Source organism: Bos javanicus, chromosome 27 (assembly GCF_032452875.1).
Source record: "Bos javanicus breed banteng chromosome 27, ARS-OSU_banteng_1.0, whole genome shotgun sequence".
NCBI classification, from domain to species: domain Eukaryota; kingdom Metazoa; phylum Chordata; class Mammalia; order Artiodactyla; family Bovidae; genus Bos; species Bos javanicus.
In genome coordinates, this window is record NC_083894.1 from 19,636,720 (window position 1) to 19,663,309 (window position 26,590).

Sequence of the window (26,590 nt, forward strand, 5' to 3'; positions counted from 1 at the left end):
AGATGCTTGGCTTCATCCACTGGGATGGTCAAAGTCCACCTTTTAGGAGGAGACATCATTTATGGTCCTCTGACAGAGTTCTCTTCCTAAACATACCAGGATAATGCTTTAACTTTCTGATATCCAGAGTTATCCTAAATCAGTGTGAAATTTCAACTACACTCAATTCGAAGCTATCCCGGCAACACTCTGTAAAAGTATATCCTTTTCACTTCTGTTTTGAATCTTAACTTTATTAACTTTATTTATCCAAACAGATTTTTTTTTAAGAGGAAGGTGGGGGAGAGAGGGAGGAAAAGACAAGCAGACAACAAATCTATGTTCTCTGAAGCTACAACCTCATTAAGTCAAGAGTGCCCTTCGGTCCAAGTGCCTTCCACCTGGCGCACTTGAGCACAGCAGCAGCTGTATGCTGAGAACAGAGAGGCCAGGGTTTAGACTCAGGCTGCCACCCACCGCCTTGTCCCTGGACCAGCCGTTATCATCTCAGATGGATAGTTTCCTTATCTGTAACAAAGAGAGGCTCAAGCGTGATCATCACTGAGGTCCCTTCTGGTTCTAAAGTTCAGTGGACTTGTTCCCAGAGTCACAGGTCTCATGACCACGGGGGCCTGACTTTACACCCACCCTGGGCTCAGCGCCCCCGCACCATTCTCCCACTGAAATGCTCTTGGATGAACTACAAGGCACCAGGCCCTGAAGTGGGTGCAGGGGAAGCACCAGCAGGTGGTCAGTGATCAGACACCATCTCTGTCGAGCTAACAGCCTAGTGAGGGACACAGAGCACACAATCAGGGAAGCAGTGACAGCATCGCTGGTGGAAAGGGCTCTGGGGAGGATGTGCAACTGAGGCCTCGGTGACAGTGGGGGCTGAGAGCAAAGAGGACTCCCTGGGCAAGCGGCCCACCTGGATCTGGAGGACGGTGAACAGCTACTCCTGTGTGTGAAGTACATGCAGGAGGACCCAAATGGGCCAAGGCGTCGGGCACCTCTGGGGATCAGAAACAGTCCATGGAGCTTGGTGTGTGGGCAACAAGAGAGTGGTGTGAAAGGGGAGGGACGCAGAATGGATTGCAGGGTCCAGAGTAGGCACAGGCTTGTGGGCGTGTTAGCAGCTTCAACTCGATTCCTAGAGCAACGTAACTGCCCTCCTGAAGGGGTTAAAGCAGGAAGGCAACGTGGCCAGATATGCTTCTGTAGAAGACCTTCTCAGGGTCAAGACTGGGGCCAGAGGTCAGCTGTGTGATGGCTCCTCTAAGTGAGAGACTTTGGGGCCCTGCTGCTGGGGTGGGAGGAAGTGGGGGAGATTCCAAAGATGAGGAAACGGGAGCATCATTAGGGCACGGGAGCTGACTGGATGTGGAAGTATGAGAGAGGAGCCCAGGGTCATTCCCAGGCCCCTGGTCAAGGGCAGCCAGATGGAATTAGTGCCATTCACTGAACTGAAGGGACACAGGAGGATGACCCGGGGTGGAGCAGTTTGTGAGCTCAGTGTTAGATGGTTATGTTTCAGAAAGGCTCAGGGAAAATCTAGGCAGGTGAGCAGGCAGCTGGGGACCCAGAGCTGACAAGAAACATTTAATCTAATATGTGATAAATGGCAGGGGGAGGGGGCTTCTGGCCACAGGTGGTGAAAAGAGGCACAGGACCAACATCAGGTGTCTGGGTGTGTAGAGGATGCAGAGACAGAGAAGGAAACTGCAGAAAGGGGTCCTCAAGGTGACACCAGATGGGCAGAATATGATCCTGAGAAAGCCAAGAGGAGCATGTTCTCTTCTGCTGACTGGGGGTGGGGGCCAGACACATGGAGACTGAACAAGAGAGAGGATGCAGTTCAGGAACAAAAAAGGCAAACAAGCTAATCAAAAAATGGGGGAAGACCTAAATAGACACTTCTCCAAAGAAGACATACCAATGATCAAAAAGCACATGAAAAGATGCTCAAAACCATCAATTATTAGAGAAATGCAAATCCAAACTACAACGAGGTGTCACCTCAAAGCAGTCAGAATGGCCATCATCAAAAAAATCTACAAACAAATGCTGGAGAGGTTGTGGAGAAAAGGGAACCCTCCTACACTGCTGGTGGGAATGTAAATCGGTACAGCTGCTATGGAAAACAGTATGGAGGTTCCTTAAAAAATTAAAAATAGAGCTACCATATGATCCAACAGTCCCATTCCTGGGCATATGCTCAAAGAAAGCTATAATTCAAAAAGATACATATACTCCAATGTTCATAGCAGCATTATTTAAAATATCCAAGACATGAAAGCAACTTAAGTGCCCATCAACAGAGAAATGGATAAAGATGTAGAATTTTTAAATACACACACACACACATACACACAATGGAATATTAGCAACAGAAAGGACAAAAAATTACCATTTGTAGCAACACGAATGGACCTCAGTTCAGTTCAGTTCAGTCGCTCAGTCGTGTCCGACTCTTTGCGACCCCATGAACCGCAGCACGCCAGGCCTCCCTGTCCATCACCAACTCCCGGAGTTCACTCAAACTCACATTCATCAAGTCAGTGATGCCATCCAGCCATCTCATCCTCTGTCGTCCCCTTCTCCTCCTGCCCCCAATTCCTCCCAGCATCAGGATCTTTTCCAATGAGTCAACTCTTCGCATGAGGTGGCCAAAGTATTGGACTTTCAGCTTTAGCATTCCTTCCAATGAACACCCAGGACTGATCTCCCTTAGAATGGACTGGTTGGATCTCCTTGCAGTCCAAGGGACTCTCAAGAGTCTTCTCCAACACCACAGTTCAAAAGCATCAATTCTTCAGTGCTCAGCTTTCTACACAGTCCAACTCTCACATCCATACATGACCACAGGAAAAACCATAGCCTTGACTAGACGGACCTTTGTTGGCAACGTAATGTCTCTGCTTTTGAATATGCTGTCTAGGTTGGTCACAACTTTTCTTCCAAGGAATAAGCGTCTTTTAATTTCATGGCTGCAGTCACCATCTGCAGTGATTTTGGAGCCCCCCAAAATGAATCTGACACTGTTTCCACTGTTTCCCCATCTATTTCCCATGAAGTGATGGGACCAGATGCCATGATCTTAGTTTTCTGAATGTTGAGCTTTAGGCCAACTTTTTCACTTTCCTCTTTCACTTTCATCAAGAGGGTCTTTAGTTCCTCTTCACTTTCTGCCATAAGGGTGGTGTCATCTGCATATCTGAGGTGATTGATATTTCTCCCGGCAATCTTGATTCCAGCTTGTGCTTCTTCCAGCCCAGTGTTTCTCATGATGTACTCTGCATAGAAGTTAAATAAGCAGGGTGACAATATACAGCCTTGACGTACTCCTTTTCCTATTTGGAACCAGTCTGTTGTTCCATGTCTGGTTCTAACTTGCTTCCTGACCTGCATATAGGTTTCTCAAGAGGAAGGTCAGGTGGTCTGGTATTCTCATCTCTTTTAGAATTTTCCACAGTTTATTGTGGTCCACACAGTCAAAGGCTTTGGCATAGTCAATAAAGCAGAAATAGATGTTTTTCTGGAACTCTCTTGGTTTTTTCATGATCTAGCAGATGTTGGCAATTTGATCTCTGGCTCCTCTGCCTTTTCTAAAACCAGCTTGAACATCTGGAAGTACATGGTTCACGCCTGGCTTGGAGACTAGTGTGTGAGATGAGTGCAATTGTGTGGTAGTTTGAGCATTCTTTGGCATTGCCTTTATTTGGGATTGGAATGAAAACTGACCTTTTCCAGTCCTGTGGCCACTGCTGAATTTTCCAAATGAATGGACCTAGAGAATGTCATACTGAGTGAAGTAAGTCAGACACAGACAACTATCATATTTTATAACTTATACGTGGAATCTAAAAAAAGGGGTACAAATAAACTGATTTACAAAATAGAAAAAGAGTCACAAATGTAGAAAATGATCTTGTGGTAACCTAGGTGGTGGGGGGAAGGGAAGAAATGATAAATTGGGAGACTGGGATTGAAATATACACACTACTATATTTAAAATAGATAACTAATAAAAACCTACTGTATAGCACAGGGACCTCAGTTCAATGCTCTGTAATGAACTATATGGGAAAAGAATCTAAAAAAGAGTAGAAATATGAAATAGTATAATGACTCACTTTGCTGTGCAGCAGAAACTAACACAACACTGTAAATCAATTATACTTCAATAAAATTTATTTTTAATAAAAGAAAGAAAAAGAACAAGATAGAAAGCCCAGAGATAAACTCACACACCTATGGGTATTTTATTTTTGACAAAGGAAGCAAGAATATACAATGGGGCAAAGAGAGCCTCTTCAATAAGTGGTGCTGGGGAAACTGGACAGCTGCATGTAAAAGAATGAAATCAGAGCACTTCCTAACACCGCACACAAAGATGAACTCAACATGGGTTAAAAATCCAAATGTAAGACCAGACACTGTAAAACCCTTAGAGGAAAACGTAGGAAGAACACCTGATGACATAAATCACAGCAAGATCCTCTCTGACCCACCTCCTAGAGTAAGGGAAATAAAAACAGAAATAAACAAATGGGGCATAATTAAACTTAAAAGCTTTTGCACAGCAAAGGAAACTATAAGCAAGGTGAAAAGACAACCCTCAGAATGAGAGAAAATAAAAGCAAATGAAAAAACTGACAAAGGATTAATTTCCAAAATATACAAGCAGCTCATACAAGCCAATACCAGAAAAACAAACAACCCAATCACAAAATTGGAAAAAGACCTAAACAGACATTTCTCCAAAGAAGACATACAGATGGCTAATAAACACATGAAAAGATGCTCAACATCGCTCATTATTAGAGAAATGCAAATCAAGACTACAATGAGATATCACCTCACACAGATCAGAGTGCCCATCATCAAAAAGTCTACAAACAGTAAATGCTGGAGAGGGTGTGGAGAAAAGGGAACCTTTTGCACTGTTGCTGGAGATGTAAATTGATACAGCCACTATGGAAGATGGTATAGAGATTCCTTTAAAAACTAGGAATAAAACCACCATCTGACCCAGCAATCCCAGTCCTAGGCATATACCCTGAGGAAATCAGAATTGAAAAAGACACATACATCCCAATGTTCACTGCAGCACTATTTACATAGCTAGAACATGGCAGCAACCTGGATGTCCATCAAAGGACGGGTGGATAAAGAAGCTGTGGTACATATGTAATGGACTATTACTCAGCCATGAACAGGAATGCATTTGAGTTCTAATGAAGTGGATGAACCCAGAGCCTATTATACAGAGTAAAGTCAGAAAGAGAAAAACAGATATCATATACTAATGCATATATATGGAATTTAGAAAGATTATACTGAAGAAATTACTTGCAGGGCAGAAATGGAAAAACAAATATAGAGAACAGACTTACGGACACAATGTGGGGGGAGAGGGTGGGATGTATGCAGAGAGTAACACGGAAACATACCATATGTAAAAAATACAGCCAATGGGAATTTGCTGTATGACTCAGGGAACTCAACTCCGGGCTCTGTACCAACCTAGAGGGGTGGGATGGGGAGGGAGGTGGGAGGAAGTGGAGATATGTGTACCTATGACTGATTCACGTTGATGTTTGGCAGAAACCAATACAATACTACAAAGCAATTATCCTTCAATTAAAAATTAAAAAAGAAAGAAAAAGATAGAGGGGGTTGGTTAGAGTAGGTACATGAGGGCCAAAGTAGGGCTTCTTCATATGGAAACTTACAGAAAAGACCTCTTCTAGGAGTGCTGGGTCGGGGTGGAGGGGGGATTGAAGACTCAGAATAGGAGGCAGTAACTGTCTTAAGGCTCCTGAGAAGGTTTGTAAGTGTGAGATCCAGGTCTCAGGGGGAGCTTCACCCTTTGTCAAGAGGAAAGATCCCCCCTCCACTATAATCATAGGAGCAGGGAAGGGGAAAGAGTGATGAGCACAGGGAGGCGAGTCTAGGGCTCCAATTTCTCAGGGCCTTGGGTGAGAGTTGCACTAGCGGAGAGTGAGAGAGATGGGGGAAGATCAGAGGTTTAAGAAGAGAGAAATTGTGAGCTCTCTAGAGAAGCAGACGCAGCTTTGTCGGGCGTGGGGACATGACCGCAGACTAACAGCACCCGTGGGGCCAGCTGTGCCGTTTCCTCCAGCTGTGCTCAGGGTTCACATGTTGACGAGGGGAGGGAGGTGAACAGGTTCATCTGGGGTTGGAAATTTCCAAGTGGGGATGAAAGAAAACCAGAGGGCAAAATAACTTACTGGGGATGCGCTCAAGCGTTTAGTAGAAATGACAGGCTTTGGAACCTAAGATGAAGAGAGAAGCGGAGACAGAGGGGGCAGGTGGATAAAGAGCAGGGAGATAGAGAGGGTCACCTGACTCCGGCTCCTGGGGTCACGGGGCTGGATCCCAGTGGCTCGGCCTCCTTGACATAAAATAATGTTCATACTTTGTCGTTCCCTCTCCAGGAATGTAGAGACAAACATTAGCACTAAGTGTAATGATCTTAAAATGTGCAGTGAATGCGTGATTGAAAACTGACTTCTTACATGACCACTAACCCCCCGGGGAACCCAAACACTGTCTCCTGACTTCTGGTGTATGTCAGGCACTCTTCAAGGTGCCGGGAATCTGAGGATGAACCCATCAGATGTAGGATTTACCCTCAGCGGGCTTAGGATTTCACGGGGGACGAGGGACACAGGCTCAGATTTCAAAGAATTGCTCAATTAAATCAAAGTGGGAAAGGCATGTGGAAACTTACCTGGATCCTCCGTATCAGAAGCCACATCAGCGGTGCACAGTTCCCTGACTTGTACTACTCCTGGTCAGAATGAACTGTTCCAAAAGATCACTTGGATTATTGTACGTAAGAAATATGCGTTGCCTAGTAACAATTAGGTACAACTTATTGAACATTATAGAAAATGGTCGGAGGAAATGAAAATGTTCCTCCTGCCATGGACAGAGGAGCCTGGTAGGCTGCAGTCCATGGGGTCGCTAAGAGTCGGACACGATTGTGCGACTTCACTTTCACTTTTCACTTTCATGCATTGGAGGAGGAAATGGCAACCCACTCCAGAGTTCTTGCCTGGAGAATCCCAGGGACAGCGGGGCCTGGTGGGCTGCCGTCTATGGGGTCGCACAGAGTTGGACACGACTGAAGCGACTTAGCAGCAGCAGCATTGAACATTTACCATTGGGCCAGGCAGCATTTGGATTTCGCAGGTGGCGCTAGTGGTAAAGAACCCACCTGCCAATGCTGGAAACACAAGAGACACAGATTCAGTCCCTGGGTTGGGAAGATCTCCTGGAGGAGGGCATGGCAATCCACTTCAAAATTCTAGCCTGGAGAATCCCCATGGACAAAGGAGCCTGGTAGGCTACAGTCCATGGGATCACAAACAGTTGGACACCACTGAAGCGACTTAGCATGCAGGCAGCATTTACAAAGGATAGTATTAGTTCCCCAGGGCTTCTCAGGTGGCACTAGTGGTAAAGAATCCTCCTGCCAATGCAGGAGCCACAAGAGACGTGGGTTCAATCCCCAGGTTGGGAAGATCCCCTGGAGGAGGGCAAGGCAACCCACTCCAGTATTCTTGCCTAGAGAATCCCATGGACAGAGAAGCCTGGTGGGCTATGGTCATAGGGTCGCAAAGAGTTGGACACTACTGAGTGCACACGCGCACACACACACACACAATATTATTTCCACATTCCAGATGAGGAAACTGAGTTCTAGGGAAATTATTGATCAAAGATCACTTTGCAGGTTAGTGGGAAAGGTGGGATTCCAATTCAGCAGTGCCTCAGCCCGATCTGTTTTCATAACAAGCTCCCGCTTCTGGTCAGAAGACTAAATGAGGGCAAATGTGGTAGCCTGCAAACTTGGTTCCAGAAAGCCACCCAAATTGGTTAAAATGACCAGGCTTTCACAAAGCCAGAAAGAGCTCACTCCACAGGGAAAGAAAACACAGGTTGAATACCTCTCTATCCAAAGGCACCATGTCCCGGGAAAGATGTCAAGAGCTGATTAGATGAATCTCTGGTGTCAAATAAATCGTGATTGTGTTGTTGTTTGATACAGAGGTCTGACTCAATGTTTTTCACATTTTTCACATTTTTCCATAAAGTCCTTGGGGGCCCACATCTGTCTTTACTTTCTCATAAAGCCCTAACTGTGTTTTGAATAAATCCTATTTAATGTGAAGTCAAACTTGTTTTTTTCAGCTCCAAGATAGTTCTCTTTGATTTAGACTCATATTTACTTCACTTTGAGTCCTTAAAATGTTTTCAAACACATTTTGGCTAATATAACTTTGAAAATACTCTTAGAGAACATGAAATATTCAAGGGCTAAATCACTGAGGTTTAGGATAGTTTGTCTAAGTCAAAGGCTAGCTGTTCAGAAAAATTTAAATCAGCTCAATTCTGGTTTTTTAAAAAAGTGTGTAAGTTTGACTTTGGTAAATTAAGTCATTTAAAAGATATATGGTAGTAAATCTTGGCTTCCCAGGTGGTAAAGAATCCACCTGCCAATGCAGGAGATGCAAGAGATGTGGGTTTGATTCCTGGGTTGGAAAAATCCGTTGAAGAAGGAAATGGCAACCCACTCCAGTATTCTTACCTGGGATATCCCATGGACAGAGGAGCCTGGCAGGCTACAGTCCATGGGGTTGCAAAGACTCAGACACTACTGAGTGATTGAACACATACATACACACAGTAAATCCTGCCAAATCTCTTCCAAGCAACACACACACACATGTCAATTGTGGAAATGAAAATGAGAAAAACTATCTCATTCTCTCACCCTCCACTCCTTGTCTAACCCAATAATCTTTCAGGAAAAACACTACATGGTCATACCACATGAAGCCAGAAGGGTATCTTCAGAATAAAATGTGAAAGACGACTTAGTCCAAGAGGTTAGACAGATGGAGAGATATTTGTTATACACATACATTATTTATTCTCCAAGGTATGTGTGTGAAAAAAAGGGATTGTCATTCAGTTATTCAATAGATAAAGCTAAATGCCAAGCACGCAGCTAAGTCTCAGTGAAAAACACAGATTAAAAAAAGGAGATAAAAGTGTGAAGAGGATTGAAAAAAAAAGGGCGCATCAGGGGCCATGAGGATATAAACCCAGGGAAGCCTGACATGAACTTCCCGGAGGAAATCAGCCAGGTGAAGAGGGGCCATGAGTGGTCCAGCCCATGAAAGCAGCAAGTTTTAAGCCTCCAAGAGATTGGTACATTTGACCACGTCACAGGAACTTGGACCAATGAAAGCAAAGACACTAATCTAGAGACGGGGGTGCGGTGGGGGGATCAGGGAGGGTCTCAGAGTCCTGTGAGGATGTTGAACTTCCTCCACAGTGGAGGCCCACTGAGTGTTAAGCAGGGGATTGTCACAATCAGACGTGCATTTTTTAAGCCTCACTCTAGGTGCAGTGAGGAGGATGGTGGAGGACCAGCCTGGGTGTGGTTACTGCAAGACTGGTGGTGATGAAGGGTAACGTGCCTGGGACTGGGGTAGTGACACCAGAGATGGCAAGAAGACAAATGTATGGCTCCTAAGAAAGTGGTGGTATTCCAAGCATCTCCTCTGACTACAACAGCATGGAACTAGAAATCAACCACAGGAAAGGAAATTAGAAAAAAATGATCACATGGAGACTAACCAACAGGCTACTACAAAACCAGTGGGTCAACGAGGAAATCAAAAAGGAAATTAAAAAAAATACCCTGAGGCAAACAACAGTGAAGACACCACCCAAAATCTACGGATGCAATAAAAGGAGTTCTTAGAGGGAAGGTCATAGTGATACAGGTCTTCAGGGGAGAAATCTCCAACAACTTAACCTACCACTGGAAAGGGCTAGAAAAAGAAAGACAAGCAAAACCTAGAGTCGACAGAAGGAAAGAAATAATAAAGATCAGGGAGGAAATGAAGAAAACAGATTTAAAAACAGTAGAAACAAATCAATTAAACCAAGAGCTGGTTCTTTGAGAGGGTGAACACAACTGACAGCTCTGTGATCAGACTCACCAGGAAGAAAAGAGAGAGACCCAAAGAAGCAAAATGAAAATGGAGCACCGAAAAAACCATAAGAACATACTGTGACATATTTGACAACCTAGAAGAAATGAAAAAACTTTCTAGAAACATACAGCCCACCAAAATTAAACCAAGAAGAAATAGATAATTTGAACAGGTCAATCACTGGAAGTAAAATAGCATCTGTAATTTTTTTCTTTTTTCATAATTCCCTATAAACAAAAGCCCAGGGACAGATGGCTTCACAGGTGAATTCTACCAGGGATACAAAAAAGAACTTACACTGATTCTTCTCAAACTCTTCTAAAAGACTGAAAAGGAGGGAACACCCCCAAAAACATTCTATGAAGCCACCACTATCACCCTGATAAAGATACCACCAAAACAGAAAATTATGGTCAATACCTTGACGCATATTGTTGCAAAAATTCTCAACAAAATATCAGCAAACCAAATTCCACAACATATAAAAATATCATACACCATGACTATAAGGCAAGTGCAGAGACAAAGAGAATGAGCCGAGCGGTCAGGCAAGAAAAGGAAATTTCTTAGAGGGAAAATGAGAGGGTGACTGGCTCTTGAGAAGAACCAGTGTCCTCCCTTTCTGACGGGGTCTTTCTTATATCCCACCAGTGAAAAATCTCTGAAGGGGTGGTTAATTTTTAGCCTGTAGCTGAATCCTGCAATCACGTGGCTGGAGGTCTACAATCTGGTGGTCACATAGCCTTGAGAAGGTAGGTGCCAGGGGGAAAATAGAATGTTGTTTGGGCAGTTTGGTCAGTTCCAAGGGTCACTGTGACTTTATTCAACATAACGAGCCATTTCAACTATGAGCCCCCACGTGGGTCCTATCAATGACCAAGTGGGATTCATCCCAAGTTCACAAGGATGGTTCAATACATGCAAATTAATCAATGTAATATACCTTGTTAACAAAAGAAAGCAAAAAAAAAACAAACACACGATCATCTCAATAGATGCAGAAAAAGCCTGACAAAATTCAACATCCATTCATGATAAAAATTCTTACCAAAGTGGGTACAGAAGGGACATATCTCAACATAGTAACAGCCTTTTATGACACACTCACAACCAATATAATGCTCAGTGGTGAAAAGCTGAAAGCCTTCTGGCTAAAATCTGGAACAAGACAAGGATGCCCATTCTCACCAGTTCTATTCAACACAGTATTGGAAGTCATAGCCACAGCAATCAGACCAAAAAAAGAAAAGAAATAAAAGGTATCCAAATTGGAAAGGAAAGAGGTAACATTGTCAGTATATTCAGATAACATGATACTAAGTATAGAAAACACTAAGGACTCCACAAAAAAACTGCTAGATCTAATAAATGAATTCAGCAGAGCAGCAGGATACAAGATTACCATTCAGAATCCATTGCATTTCTTTATACTAACAATGAAATATCAGAAAGGGAATGTAAAAAAAAAAAAAAGCCTTTAAAAATCATACCAGGACTTCCCTGATGTCCAGTGGTTAAAAAGCTGCCTGCCAATGCAGTAGACTTGGGTGTGCCCCCTCGTCTGGGAAGACTTCCCGTGCTGCAGGGCAATGAAGACTGTGCCCCACCACTACCGAGTCGGCATGTTGCAACTCCCGAAACCCGCGAGCATGGAGGCCGTGCTCCGCAACAAAAGAAGCCACACACCGAGAAGCCCGCACATCACAACCAGAGTAGCCCCCACCCGCCAAAGCCAGAGAAAGCCCGCATGCAGCAACAAAGACCCAGCACAGCCCCAAATAAATAATTTTCAAATAATCATACCAAAAAATAAAATAAAATATCTAAGAATAAATCTGACCAAAGAGGTGAATGACTTGTACACGGAGAACTCTAAAACACTAGTAAAGGAAATTAAAGAGGATTCAAAGAGATGGAAAGATATCCCACGCTCTTGAATTGGAAGAATATTGTTAAAATGGCAATACTACCCAAATCAATCTATAGATTTAACGCAATCCCTACCAAATTACCCATGAAGTTTTTCACAGAGCTAGAACAAATAATCTCCAAATTTATATGGAACCATAAAAGACCCAGAGTTGCCAAAGCAATCCTAAAAAAAAAAAGCAGGAGGCATAACTCTCCCAGACTTCAGACAATACTACAAAGTTAGAGTAATCAAAACAGTGCACTAACTCAAAAAGACACATGTACCCCAATGTTCATTCCAGCACTGTTTACAATAGCCAGGACATGGATGTCCCTCAACAGATGAATGAATAGAGAAGATGTGGTACATACATACAATAGAATATTATTCTGCTATAAAAAGGAAAGAAATGGAGTCGGTTGGAGTGATATGGATAAATCTAGAGCCTGTCACACAGAGTGAAGTCAGCAGGAAAAAAACAAATATCATATACTAATGCATAGTTATGGAATCTAGAAAATGGTACTGGGGAAGCCATTTTCAGGGAAGTAACAGAGGTGCAGACACAGAGATCAGAGTTGTGGACACGAGTGGAGGGGGAGGAGAGGGTGGGAAGACTTGAGAGAGTAGCACTAACATATGCACTAGTGTATGTAAAAGAGAGAGCCAGCGAGAAGCTTCTATATAGAGCAGGGAGCTCAGCCCGGGGCTGCGTGATGACCTAGAGGGTGGGATGGGGGTGGGGGTGGGGGGTGGATGGGAGGGAGGCTCAAGAGGGAGGGGGTATACATATAGATATGGCTGATTCACATTTTACAGCAGGAACTAACACATTAATGTAAAGTAATTACATTCCAAATTTAAAATTTTTTTAAAATAAAAACCACCATATGATATTGATACAAAAACAGACATATGCATAAAAGAAATAAAACAGAGCCCAGAAATAAATCCACACACCAAGTTGAATTAATCTTGACAAAGGAGGCAAGAATATAAAATTAGAGGGGGAAAAAACATCCAGTCTCTTCAGGTGGTACTGGGAATGTTGAACAGCTGCATGTACATCAATGAAGTTAGAACACACCATCACACCACTCACAGAAATAAACTCAAAATGCCTTAAAGACTTAAACATAAGATATGACACCATAACACTTCTGGGTGAGAGCATAAGTCACACCAATGTTTACTCAGGTCAGTCTCCCCCAAAGCAACAGAAATGAAAACAAAAATAAACAAATAAGATTTCATCAAACTTGCAAACACTTCCATAGCAAAGAAAACCATTAAAAAATGAAAACACAACCTAAGGAATGGGAGAAAATATTTGCAAGTTATACAGCCGACAAAGGCTTAATCTCCAAAATATGCAAACAACTCATACAACTCAACAACAAAAAGCAAACAACCCAATCGAAAACTGGACAGAAGATCTTAATAGACATTTCTCCAAGAAGACATACAGATGGCCAGGAGGCACATGAAATGATGCCCAACATCACCAATTATTAGAGAAATACCAATCAAAACCACAATGAGGTACCACCTCACACTGGTCAGAATGGCAATCATTAAAACGTCTACAAATAACATGTTGATATATGACAGAAAACCACAAAATTCTGTAAGGCAATTATCCTTCACTTAAAAAAATAAAGTGGCAAAAAAAGTCTACAAATAACAAACACTGGGGTGGGAGTGGAGAAAAGGGAACCCTCCTACATTGTTGGTGAAAATTTATGTTCAAAAGCAGTTCATCTCTGGTCAAATTCCTCATAGCAATCTCCCCTTAATCGGTTTTTTATCACAATTACTTTAACAATAACATGAAGCATTGAATCCATTATTTTTTCCAATATGAATTCTTAAATGTCTACCTCTATACATCACCGTTTCAACTATCTGTCATATGGCTTCCTATAACAGTTCATTGTTTAACCAGTGTTGGTAGAATTTGCAATAATTTTAATGGGGTGAAGAAATAAAATCAGTGGCTTTTGCTCACTGAGCTTCTGTTTTTATAAACCACTAACACGAAATGGTAGATGTCAGACACAACGTGATGTTAAACAAGAGTATGAAACCAAATCCCTAACCCCAAAACAAGCTGAAAAAATAAAAAGGCCAGCTTCCCTGGTGGTCCAGTAATTAAGAATCCACCTGCCAATGCAGGAGACACAGGTTCAATCCCTGGTCCGGGAGGATCCCACAGGCTGTGGGGCAACTAACTCCAAGCAACACAACTAGCGAAGACCAAGTGCCCCAGAACACATGCTCTGCGACAAGAGAAGCCGCTGCCATGGGAATCCTGAACACAGCTAGAGAGTAACCCTACGCAAGGCAACTAGAGAAATCCGCACACAGCAGTGAAGACCAACGCAGCCAAAAATAAATAAATAGATGTCTGTTTTAACTATTGCTACAACAAATTTAAAGCTTACCTGAGGCGGGTGTCCTTAAAGGTGTCGAGGTATGCAGGATAGCTCCATCCGATTTTATTTCCTTTACATCGAAGCTCCAGAGTTTGCCCTGCCACCAGGCTCAGGGTAGCAGCGGGTTTCTGGAAGCGACCTTTATCCATCATTTGCGTCATTATAGACGGTGTCTTTGGCGTTGGATCAGCAGAGTCCCTGTCCTTTATCTTAGGAATTTTGGGCTTCACTTTTTTGTTGGTAGGCTTGATCCTGTTCTCTCCTGGCTCCTTTGGACGCTTGTTCTTGGGAGGATGTTGGCCAGTAACTGGTATAAATGTGAGGAGAGAACAAGTGGGCGTTGGTGGCCAACAGACCGAGAGTCTTCAACCCCCCAAACAGATCACTTTTAATACCTTTTTCCTCTTAAAGTTATTTTGGGGGAATAATCAGTATTTTCTTGGTTCATCCTTTAGATTTAAATCAAATAGTAAAAACATATTTCAGCTTCAAAGGTTTTGTTCAAATTCAGCAAAATATTTCACATGTGAATGAACACTCACACTTCCCAACAAAACAGCCTTCCCCTGCAGCTCACACTCAGCCTCACTGCCTCCAAGGTGCCCCCCCAGAGGGCAGACCCACAGCCTCTCAGGGTCTGTTTCTGGTCCTTGGCATCTCAGTGCTGTTATTGTTCATTTTGAACCCACTCTTAAAACTCAGGAATATATCGTCTCCAGGAAGCGGAGACACAGACTGCACTCCAAGTGCACTCAGAAAATTTCAAACCATCACGAACTTTCTTCCAAATGAATTCATACAGTGGCGTCTGTGTGTGTTAGGATGGTATCCATGTAGGATACAAGGCTTAGTAAGAAATACATACTAACCCTGTGCTCTTTTAAAGCATACATTATATACATTATCAAAACTCAAAGGGAACTGCAGCCATGGTTTAGAACTTAGCCGACAAAAATATATTAGGGGGAGGAGTATTTTATCACCCACATTGTTGAGAATTGCTGGCAAAAGGTGGTAAATAAGAACTGACCATCTTTGAGTCATTTTTTTTTAACTTCTTATTTTGTATTGGTGTATAGGCGATCAACAATGTTGTGATAGTTTCAGGTGGACAGCAAAGGGACTCAGCCACAGATATCCATATCCACACATCTCCCCCAAACTCCCCTCCCATCCAGGCTGCCACATAACATTAAGCAGAGTTCCCTGTGCTATACAGTAGGTATATCCACTTTAAATATAACAGTGTGTTTTGAGCCGGTCTTCTTACTGCTGTTTTCCCCTACTCTACAGACAATGCTGCCTGCCCTTGGAATGATGCTGGGTTTCAGAAATCTCACCTGTCCGCCCAGCCCACCTGGCCACGGGCTGTGTCCACCCAGCAAGGAGGATGAGACTAGGCGATTTGTTTGCCCCACTGTCTGAATCAGCTCCAAGGTGACCTCGCTGTAAGTCCACAGAATTATAAAATGTCCAAACTTACAGGATCCTCAGAGATCATTTAAGGTTCTTATGTTACAAATTTTTCAAAAATAATAAAGGAGGCCTTAAAAGTTACACACATCACAGAAAGCTGATTAGTGGTAGAACATGGGAGTAAACTCAGGTCTCCTGACTCCCGTTTCACTACCTGTAGATAGAGTCTGTAGATATTTTGAACAGACAACTACAGAAATCTTGGCTAATTGAGGGAATTATGGGGCATTTTTATAAAATGGGAAAATGTGATAAATCAGGAGAAAAAATGTTTGCCTTCTTTGATGTTCGTACTTCTTTATCTAATACTACCTTGGTTTACAAAGAGCTTGGGGGGTCAAGAGTACAGACAGTCAAATTGGGATCAAGAGGTGGAAAAGGCGAGGGTTGCAAGCTCTTGCATCAGAGGGCCCGGCAGGTAACAAAACAGGTGAGGGGTGGGACCTGCTGAGACCATGTCCTCCTGAAGGGGTAGCTGCCAGGGAGCGAATCCAGGGTCACAGGCCGTGGTTTCTCAAAGGATGGCAGAAATGCAGGTGGCCTGACTTATAAATATCAGAAACTTGGTTCTTTAGACACTTCATATCTCTATCTGTGAGGTGGGGAGTCAGCTGGTGGTCTTCCTTGGAGGGATGGGGGTGACCAGGAGGGGCCAGGAGAGGGACCCTCTCTGGATGCGGGCTGCTTACATGGGTGTGTGCAGTTGGTGAGCGCTGCATGGAGCCATGCACTTATGAAAGGGTTCAAAGTGCTAGCCGCTCAGTCGTGTCCAACTCTTTGCAACCCCATGGACTGTAGCCCTCCAGGCTCCTCTGCCCATGGAATTCTCCAGGCAAGAATACTGGAGTGGGTTGCCATGCCCTCCTCCAGGGGATCTTCCTGACCCAGGCATCAAACCCGGGTCTCCTGCATTGCAGGATTCTTTACCATCTGAAACTCCGGGGATGATTTGTATCAAAAACTCAGCTGACATGGACTCAACTGTGCCATGATGAACGTGGCTTCTTCAGCATGCTGCCTTTTGTAACAGGAGCCCTTTGACCTCCACTCCTGGTTCAGCTCAGCCCAGACTCTGGAACTGACCCCACTGCAAGCTTGGGTCAACATCCCGCTCCTCGGCTCGCTGCCTTCCTTGGGCTCGGCTGCCTTGCTCTGAACCCACTGTCCCATCCAGGACTCCAGGTTCACTTGCGACCTCTCCTTACCCCAGATCCGAGACTCTTCTTACTCCCCATCCTTCCTCCACTCTCGTTCCTCTGGATCATGGACCCTGCTGTGCTTTCTCTGTCTTTCCAGGGAACAGAGCTGTGCCCTTAAGCCTTCATCTCCAAGGCACACCCCAATACCAGCTGTTGAACCTGCTGTTTGTCAAGACTTCTCCAGACCCTACGCATATGTTTACCCTGGGATTCTCATGACGGATGGGGGTGGGCAGGGCCGCCCATGTACACATTTCCACAGCCTCCCAGAAGGAAAAGTGTAATTGTTGGGAACATATTAGACCTACAGAAATACACTAGTGCAGCAATAGCAATTGTGAAGCATAAGCCTCAGTGTTGCAATAGGTGAAAGTCACTGTCTTTTTCTTAAGGCAGAAAATAAAAGCTTACCATTATGCTGCCCAAGCCATCTGTGCCCTGCAGGCGTTGCCACACTATGCCTCTGAGAGTCAGGGACCTCTGTATTGATATCTGATTTGGGGTGTTTTCTTCATCATGTAACAGGAAGTCAAGGTATTAGAAATAACAATTGTGTGTACATTTCAGAGAATTTAGGCAGCCCATGTAATCTGCCTGATTCTAAGCCTCTCAGATCCTTTGTGCTGATGTTATTCAGGAACATTTGATCAGTGTATTATCAGTATACCTTTAAATATGTGCTATCATCCCTGAAAAATCATTTGACCTCTTGACCAAAGAGCCCCATCCATCTATCCAGCTGTCTGACTGTGGAATCGGTCCATGATTGGACAGTGATGACTCTAAGGTCAAGGAGACTAGTGGCCCCACGGAGAAGCCCTAGGACTGAGTGACTCCCCAATTCCAAGTCTAGCTTTTTTAAAGAATATGACTCTTCAGGATGACTATGTAAGTATTTTCTAAAGGCCTAAAAAACATAAGAATTTACATTGTAGACATGAGACCGGCTGAGACCTGGGGCCCTCAGCAGCCGCGCTGCAATGCTTGCATCTGACACACCTCCCCTCCAGCAACCAAACGCAAAGAAACTGTACAGGACTAAAAATAACCGTGTGCGTGGGCAGCTGGGACAAGTTCTGGACAAAAGATACAAAGGGAGCAAAAAAGCCACTTTTGAAGAACCTGGAGCCAAAGCAGGGCAGTGCGCATGCCCCCTGCACATACCACCACCTAAGGGGTGGGCAAAACACCTAAGCTACCCCTCCAGCCCAACCCCTGGATGCACCCCTACGCTCACCCTGTACAAGGAACGCACTCACCCATCCACCTCCACAGGCAGCGAGTGAGCAAGGGAACCTGCTGCTGTTCTCACTTCCCACTGCTGCAGCAGGGGCCCCAGTAAAGCCTTGCCTGAATTTTTTGTCTGGTCTCTAGTCCGTTTCTATCAACTGGGGAAGACCAAGAACCCTGGTTGGTAACAGACTTCGAGACACTCAACATGGGGTACTTGTCCCGATCTGGGAGGGGCTCTGGGCACCTCCGGGACCGCTGAACACAGCTTCTCTGTCTTCCTCCCTAAGACCTCACCCCTGCACTCCCGTCGCCCCCTCCATCGTACAAGCTTCTAGTTTGTGTCTTTAAGTTTTGTGATTGGCGTCTTTGTTTGTGAAGTTAATTCCAACTTCTCCTGGAATTCTCTGCTGACATTGTATTTCGAGGCTGAAGTTCTCCACTGTGCCCACAAACAGCCCACACTGCTGGAGACTCCAGTCTTAGGTGACTTGGTGGCATTTTTAAAGAACAAAAAGAAAAGACAGGAGCTTGCAATGTCCCTTCCTCTGTATTTGCAACTATTCCTGCCTGAGCTCTCAGGAACTATCTGATTCATCTGTGGTCTCCCAGACTAAGGGGAAAAAGGCGGGGTGGGGGGGGCGCATTTTCAATTCAAGCAAGAAAACAATGAGATCTCTGGTTCTGTCTTTATGTAAAAATTAACTTGCAAATGAGCTGCATTTAATTGGCATCAAGGAAACTAAGCACTTAAATACCTTCTCAGAAACACAGAAGAGGCTCACCAGAAAATTTTGGGTTCATGTGATCTGGAAAATATTCAATATTTAATTAATATCTGGTATTAAAGCTAGCTTAAGCTTATGGATTTCATTAATACACTCTAATGACTTTAGAGTGATCGACATTAAGTATAGTACTTTTATTGTACCTAGGGCTACTGAAAGTCAGTAAGTGCATATTGCTTTTGTTATGAAATCTGTCAACAGGGAAGTCAACCTGATACGATTAAATTTTTAAGTAAGTGTAACTGGGATAAGAACTCTAGTAAACTCTATAGCAATAAGTATATTTTGGAAATATCCATCTAAAACAGTCTCTCCAAATTTTGGTAAGTTGAAACCAACTTAAGTTAAATGGTACAAATTCATTGAATACCCAGGCCATTTGAACTAAGATAAAATATTAGGGACATTATTGCTGAACAGGTCTAAATTTTCCCCCTTCTGTCTTGTTATTAGAGAGAAACCAAAGACGTTTGGTGCCACCTTGAGGTGTCCTTTACTAACCTCAGTTCAGTTCAGTCGCTCAGTTGTGTCCGACTTTTTGCGACCCCATGAATTGCAGCACACCAGGCCTCCCTGTCCATCACCAACTCCCAGAGTTCACTCAGACTCACGTCCATCGAGTCAGTGATGCCATCCAGCCATCTCATCCTCTGTCGTCCCCTTCTCCTCTTGCCCGCAATCCCTCCCAGCATCAGAGTCTTTTCCAATGAGTCAACTCTTTGCATGAGGTGGCCAAAGTACTGGAGTTTCAGCTTTAGCATCATTCCCTCCAAAGAAATCCCAGGGCTGATCTCCTTCAGAATGGACTGATTGGATCTCCTTGCAGTCCAAGGGACTCTCAAGAGTCTTCTCCAACACCACAGTTCAAAAGCATCAATTCTTCGGTGCTCAGCCTTCTTCACAGTCCAACTCTCACATCCATACATGACCACTGGAAAAACCATAGCCTTGACTAGACAGACCTTTGTTGGCAAAGTAATGTCTCTGCTTTTGAATATGCTACCTAGGTTGGTCATAACTTTTCTTCCAAGGAGTAAGCGTCTTTTAATTTCATGGCTGCAGTCACCATCTGCAGTGATTTTGGAGCCCAGAAAAATGAAGTCTGACACTGTTTCCACTGTTTCCCCATCTATTTCCCATGAAGTGATGGAACCCATAGAATGCAATGTAGCAGACAGTTCATGGTTGCTTAAGGAAAATAGGATGTATATTCTCAGAACAGAAAGTATGAGGAATAGAAATGTATTTTGTTGAAAGAAAAAAGGATGATTTTTTGGCTATTTCTGAATGGGGAGGGCTTCCCCGATAGCTCAGTTGTTAAAGAATCCACCTACAGTGCAGGAGACCCTGGTTCAATTCCTGGGTCAGGAAGATCTGCTGGAGAAGGGATAGGCTACCCACTCCAGTATTCTTGGCCTTCCCTTGTGACTCAGCTGGTAAAGAATCTGCCTGCAATGTGGAAGACATGGAGACCTGGGTTCAATCCCTGGGTTGGGAAGATCCCCTGGAGAAGGGGAAAGGCTACCCACTCCAGTATTCTGGCCTAGAGAATTCCATGGACTATACAGTCCATGGGGTCACAAAGAGTCGGACACGACTGAGCGACTTTCACTTTTCACTTTTCTGAATGGGGAAAGAATAAGAAACAAAGTATGACTACAGAAATGGCAGGAGGTTTGCAGAAGAGGAACACTGAGAAAAGAATTTTGTACGTGGTCAGAGTCTCCTAAGGTTGGATTAAGTTTAATCAGGTAAACGGATTTTTCTAATAGTAGGCTTATGCAGGACTGAATTTGGCTTCTCTTTCTCATAAGAGAACAATGTTTTCCTGGCGTACTCCTTTTGATATCAGACTGTGTGAGTTTCTATGCCATTAAGTGATCGGTATCTACTTTAAAAAAAATTTTCCCCCCATCTTAGCTCACCGAATAAGCATTGCTTCACAGATACCTATGATACTATCTGATTGGGTGCTTTAAAACTTTTAAAAATTTCTGACAGACTAACCCAAGGTCAAATACAAAGTTCTTTTGACCTCCAGCTAACTTTGGGGTGCTTCAAAGGGCTCCTGGAACTTCCCAAATAGAGATCCTAAACTAATCGGGTTATTCTGTGAGGAGAGGTTTGCCAGGTTCTCAGAGAACACAGACAAGCTGAGGGATGAAGCTGCCAGTCTGAGGTTGGCATTCACTCTCACCTGGCAGCCTGCTGCTGCTTAGTCACTCAGTCGTGTCCGACCCTATGTGACCCCACAGCCCCGCCAGGCCCCTCTATCCATGGGTTTCTCCAGGCAAGAATACTGGAGTGGGTTGTCTTGCCCTCCTCCAGGGGATCTTCCTGACCCAGGGATTGAATGCACATCTCCTGCTTGGCAGGTGGATTCTTTACCACTGAGCCCCACCTGGGAAGCCCCCACCTGGCAGGACATCATGGTTATTCTGGCCCACTGTTGTACCTCGGATAAAAAAGAGCATATACTGAGAAAGGCCAGGGAACACACAGTTGGCCTCCTGGCCCCCAGTTCACACTGGTCACCAAATCCACCAGGCGGGTGGCGATGCCATCCCAGAGCACAACTCACACCGGGACTATGCAGATCATGCAGGCCGTAGCTAGGATGAGACATGATATTACTCGTCTATCAGAAGGAATGAAAAGGAGTATGGTAAAACCTGTAGATTATGGTAAGGTCCAAGAGGTTGCACAAGAAAAGACGAAAACCCAGCAGTCTTCCTGAGCCAGGCGACAAAGGCATTCAGGAAGGACACCCACACAGACCCTGAGTCCACAGAGGGGAGGAAACCACTGGCCATGCGTTTTATCACCCAACCTACGCCTGATACCTGGAGGGAATTACAAAAGCTTGAGACTGGGCCCCAAGCCCCGCTGTCAACCTTGGCAGAGGAGGCCTTCAAGGTCTGCACCAGCTGAGACTTACGGGAGGAAGGAGGCCAGGAAGGGCAAGAGGCTAAGAAAGGAAACTCAGCTTCTGGCCTCTCTGATTCACCCACCACCTCCAGGAGACCCTGGAGGGCCGAGAAGGCTGGAGAGACCACCAAGAAGCTGCCTGGGCCCAAACCAGGGCACCTTTTGTCAGCAGGAGGGGCCCTGGAGGGGGGAAGGTCCTGAGCACCCCCAGGGGGTGCCAGAGGAGCCACCCCTACCGGCCCAGCTCCAATCTCTTGGACGAGAACTCCCCGCACACTAACCAACAGGGCTGGAGCGCCTGCGGGCTCCAGATCCCACTCCATCCATCTTCATCACTCCAGCCTAGCCTCGGGTGTTGGCAGGTAGGAGAACTGAATTTCCTGCAGACACTTCTCTGTTCTGACTTGGCTGGCCGGCTTCCTCTCCAACCATGACAGGAGCTGATGGATGGCCTAAGGCAAGGTGTCTACTCTTGCCTGCTGGATCAGGTCTATTATTAGTAGTTACAGTTAAGTCCACACAAAGTCGTATCTGACTCTTTGAGACCCCATGGACTGTAGCCCACCAGGTTCCTCTGTCTGGGGAATTCTCCAGGCAAGGACACTGGAGTGAGTTGCCATTCCCTTCTCCAGGGCATCTTCCTGATCTAGGGATCAAACCCAGGAATCCTACTTTGGAGGCGGGTTCTTTACCATCTGAGCCACCAGGGAAGCCCTTTCACACACAGGCAAAAGAGCCACAGTGGACTGCTAAAATCTTTAAAATCATTTTCCAGCTCCTTTAATGCAAGATATAAAGAAGTTTCCTATCCTTTATCTCTTTTCTGTTGAAAGAAATCTAATACAGTTTTCCATCAAAAACTATTATTCTGTCTTAGGATGATTGTTCAAGCTGGTGGCCTCCCCATTTAGTGTAAAAGTGATTTGTTTAGACAAAAAAATGAAGTTAAGGTGGCTATGAGCTCAGATATCAGATATACAGTTGTTTACCTAGCTGTGTTAAAGCATATTTTAAACTGTTCCGCATAGTATGACACGTTATAGACTGCTCTGGTTACCATTTCTTGAATAAATTCCTAAGTCCTTTTTATGAGGCACTGTTACAATAACTGCTGGATTACACAAGGAGAATAACAGTCCTATAGAACAAAGGAGCAGACTGAAGAGTTTTAAAACCCCACATAAGAAGTATATCCCTTACTTTACCAGTCAGTAGCTGAGAAAGGTTCAGGTCCTATGTAACCATCTGTGAGCTTCTTTGTAATCTAGACACGTGGGCAATACAAGAAAGGAGGGTTAGTCCTGTTACGGTATAGTGTTCAACCTAAACTCCAGGACAGCATGATTATTAGTACTCCTTCTTATATATGGCAGAATGCCCTGTCCTCCTCCTTGGGAGAGATCTGCTGAATAAGTTAGGAGCCAGTATGTTTTTTAGGACAGGGTGAAGTCTGAGGATGTCAAGAATCCGAGCAGAGAATGCATCTATCAGTAGCCCTAGAAGACCCACCTGTTGGGCATCAAAATATTGATGGCAAGACATGAGAGAACAGATGGATCCTGCAGTTTGGGATACCTCAGTACCAGGAAGGGCAAAATGTGATCCCCCCACTAATACTATAAGGTTAAGGCCTTGGGAAAATACCTCTGGAAGCAACTATATCCCTTAAAGCCTGAGGGGCCCTGAGGGGAATCCAACTGCTGCTCAGCAGATTCCTAAAACACAAGCTCATCAGCCGCTGCCAATCCCCTGCAACACCTCGACCCTCCCTGTTCACAAGCCTAACGGGGAGTGTCAGTTTGTTCAAGATGTACGAGCAGTGAGTGAAGCCGTCATTCCTATTCACCCACTGGTGCCAAAATTGCACACCTTCCTCCCCAAGCTCCAGGAAGTGCCCAGTATTTCTAGTCTGGACTTCAAAGCTGCATTAAAAAAAAAAATGCTCTTTATCTAGACTCTCAATATCATTGTGCCTTTGAATGGAGAGACCTTGACACCCTGGAGGTCAAAGGGCGCACTGGTTAACCCTTGTTAACCAGGAGGGTTAACGAGATACCAGGCCCCTCCAACGGCTGCCTTCAATATCACCTTAAAGGTGTGAAAGTCAAAGTCGCTCAGTCGTGTCTGACTCTTTGCGACCCCATGGACTATACAGCCCATGGAATTCTCCAGGCCAGAATACTGGAGTGGGTAGCCTTTCCCTTCTCCAGGGGATCTTCCTAACCCAGGGATTGAACCCAGGTCTCCCACATTGCAGGTGGATTCTTTACCAGCTGAGCCACAAGGGAAGTCCAAGAATACTGGAGTGGATAGCCTATCCCTTCTCTAGGGGATCTTCCCAACCCAGGAATCAAACTGGGGTCTCCGGCAATGCAGGTAGATTCTTTACCAACTGAGCTATCAGGGAAGCCCACCTTAAAGATATGTGAAACCCTAAACCCAGAAACTCCCAGTGGAGAGTAGAGACTTAACACATCAGTGTATAGAGACCATAGGACAAACTTACTCCAGTAGGTCTGATCTTCTAGATGAAACTCCTCACAGCCCTGAGGTCAGATGGTTTACTGATGGCAGCAGTTTTGTAGAAATAGGAACCCAAAAGGCCACGTATGCCACAGTTAATCTAGATGAATAGAATAGGAGCCAAGGCCCTGCCACCCCACACATCAGCTCAGAAGGCTGAACTAATTGCATTAATGAGAGCTTTACAATTAGGGAAGGATAAAAAATTAAATATGTTTACTGACTCCAAATACGGGTTCCACGTGCTACATGCTCATGCTGCCATTTGGAAAGAAAGAGAAAAGTTAATTGCTAAAAATTTCCCCATAAAAGGCTTCCCTGGTGGCTCAGATGGTAAAGAATCTATCTGCAATGTGAGAGACTTCGGTTTGGTCCCTGGGATTGGAAGATTTCTTGGAGAAGGGAATGGCTACCACTCCAGAAGTTTTACCTGGAGAATCCCAAGGACAGAGGAGCCTGGTGGGCTGTAGTCCATGGGGTCGCAAAGAGTTGGACATGACTTTGACTAAGACACACACACACACACACACAGAGCTTCCAACCCAGGGAACAGTAACCCACTGTGGGGACCATCAGAGGGAGGGATCTTTGGGGGCAATGGTAAAGCAGAGCTGTTCAACTGCAAAACAGGCCACTCACCTACAGGAACTTGAACAAGTTTTGGCTCTAATGATTAGCCCCCTGAACTCCCTAGACTCCCCCAGGATCCCCCACAGGAGCAGGAACACGTTGAGAAATGGGGCTATGAGAAGGGACGTGCAGGCTGTATAAAAAGGAGGATAAGGTTCTAATCTCCGAGGCCCAACAAGAGAAACTCACCAAGAGCTTGCCTGACGCCACCCCCATGGGAGGGATGCACTACAGCCCTTGATGGAAAAGACTTTTTCAGGGAAAAAGCTGAAAAGAACACTATAACAAGTAAAACTTGCCTGTGATTCATGTGCCACCAAGAACCCACATACCCATCCAATCCCTGCTTCGTCACTCAGGCCAATCCAACACCAAGGGACATTTCCAGGGAGAAGACTGGCAGTTAGAGTTCACCCAAATGATGATGATGATTTGGATATAAGTATTTTCAGGGTGTTCACTGATAATGTCACAGAATGGGCTGAAGCCTTCCCCATCAGATCTGAATAGGGTATGGAAGTCTGTAGGTTTCTTCTAAAAGAAATAATTCCTCAGTTTGGACTTCCAGAGTCCCTCCAGAGTGATAACGGACCTTCTTTTAGAGCCCAAATCACATAGGGGCTCACAACAGCCCTGGGGACAGACTACAAGCTACATATCTCTTGGCACCCCCAGTCTTCAGGGAAGGTAGGGGGAAGGAACCCTACTTTAAAGAAATCCTTAGCAAAGCTCTGCCAAGAAGCTCATGAACCCTGGACCAACTTGCTTCCTCTTGCATTCCTCATGGTCTGCGTAGCACCCAGGAATGGTCTGAGATTTTAGCCCATTTGAAATCATCTCCGGGAAGCCCTTTCTTACTGCAGACATTCTACTGGGTGGAGGCCTGAACCAGGCCCTGAGATAGACTATTAATCGAGGACAAGTTCAGAAGGCGATCCAGGACTACGTCCACGAGACACTGCCAGTTTCCATGAAAACTAGAGAGGAAACAGCAGTCCTCAGAAATTAACCTCGGGGCTACGTTGTTCTCAAAACCTGGAAAGATGGGTCCCCTGAAGATCAACTACTGTCAGAATGGAAGGGTCCCTACAAAGTAATTGTAGCCACTCCACTGCTGTCAAACTGCAAGGGATATCGAGTTGGGTACACTCGTCCAGGCTAAAGGTTTTACCTCCAGAAACCCCACAGGTCACAACAGAAGAGCAATACACCTGTGAACCAGTGGGAGATCTGAGACACCTACTCAGAAGACAGGCACCGTCAACAGATGAGTAAATGAGGCCGTGGGTGGGCTCCTATGAGAAGCGTTAATGGGACTTGGGACCTCTTGTTTCCTTAGCCGATGTGGTTCTTGACAATCATCTGGGCCTCAAGTAACTTCTGGCAGAAGAAGGCAGAGTTAATGTGGTAACTATTGCTTCCTGCTGCATTTGGATCAGTGCAACAGGAC

General features: G+C 44.8%; 1 protein-coding gene across 1 annotated transcript in view; it reads right to left on the minus strand.

The window, feature by feature from the left end:
- Positions 1-26,590, minus strand: part of PDGFRL (platelet derived growth factor receptor like) — a 74,672-nt gene that overhangs the window by 39,487 nt on the left and 8,595 nt on the right. The window contains exon 2 of the mRNA XM_061404308.1: positions 14,376-14,673. Coding sequence (XP_061260292.1) covers positions 14,376-14,673 — 298 coding nt within the window. The remainder of the gene's footprint in view (positions 1-14,375; positions 14,674-26,590) is intronic.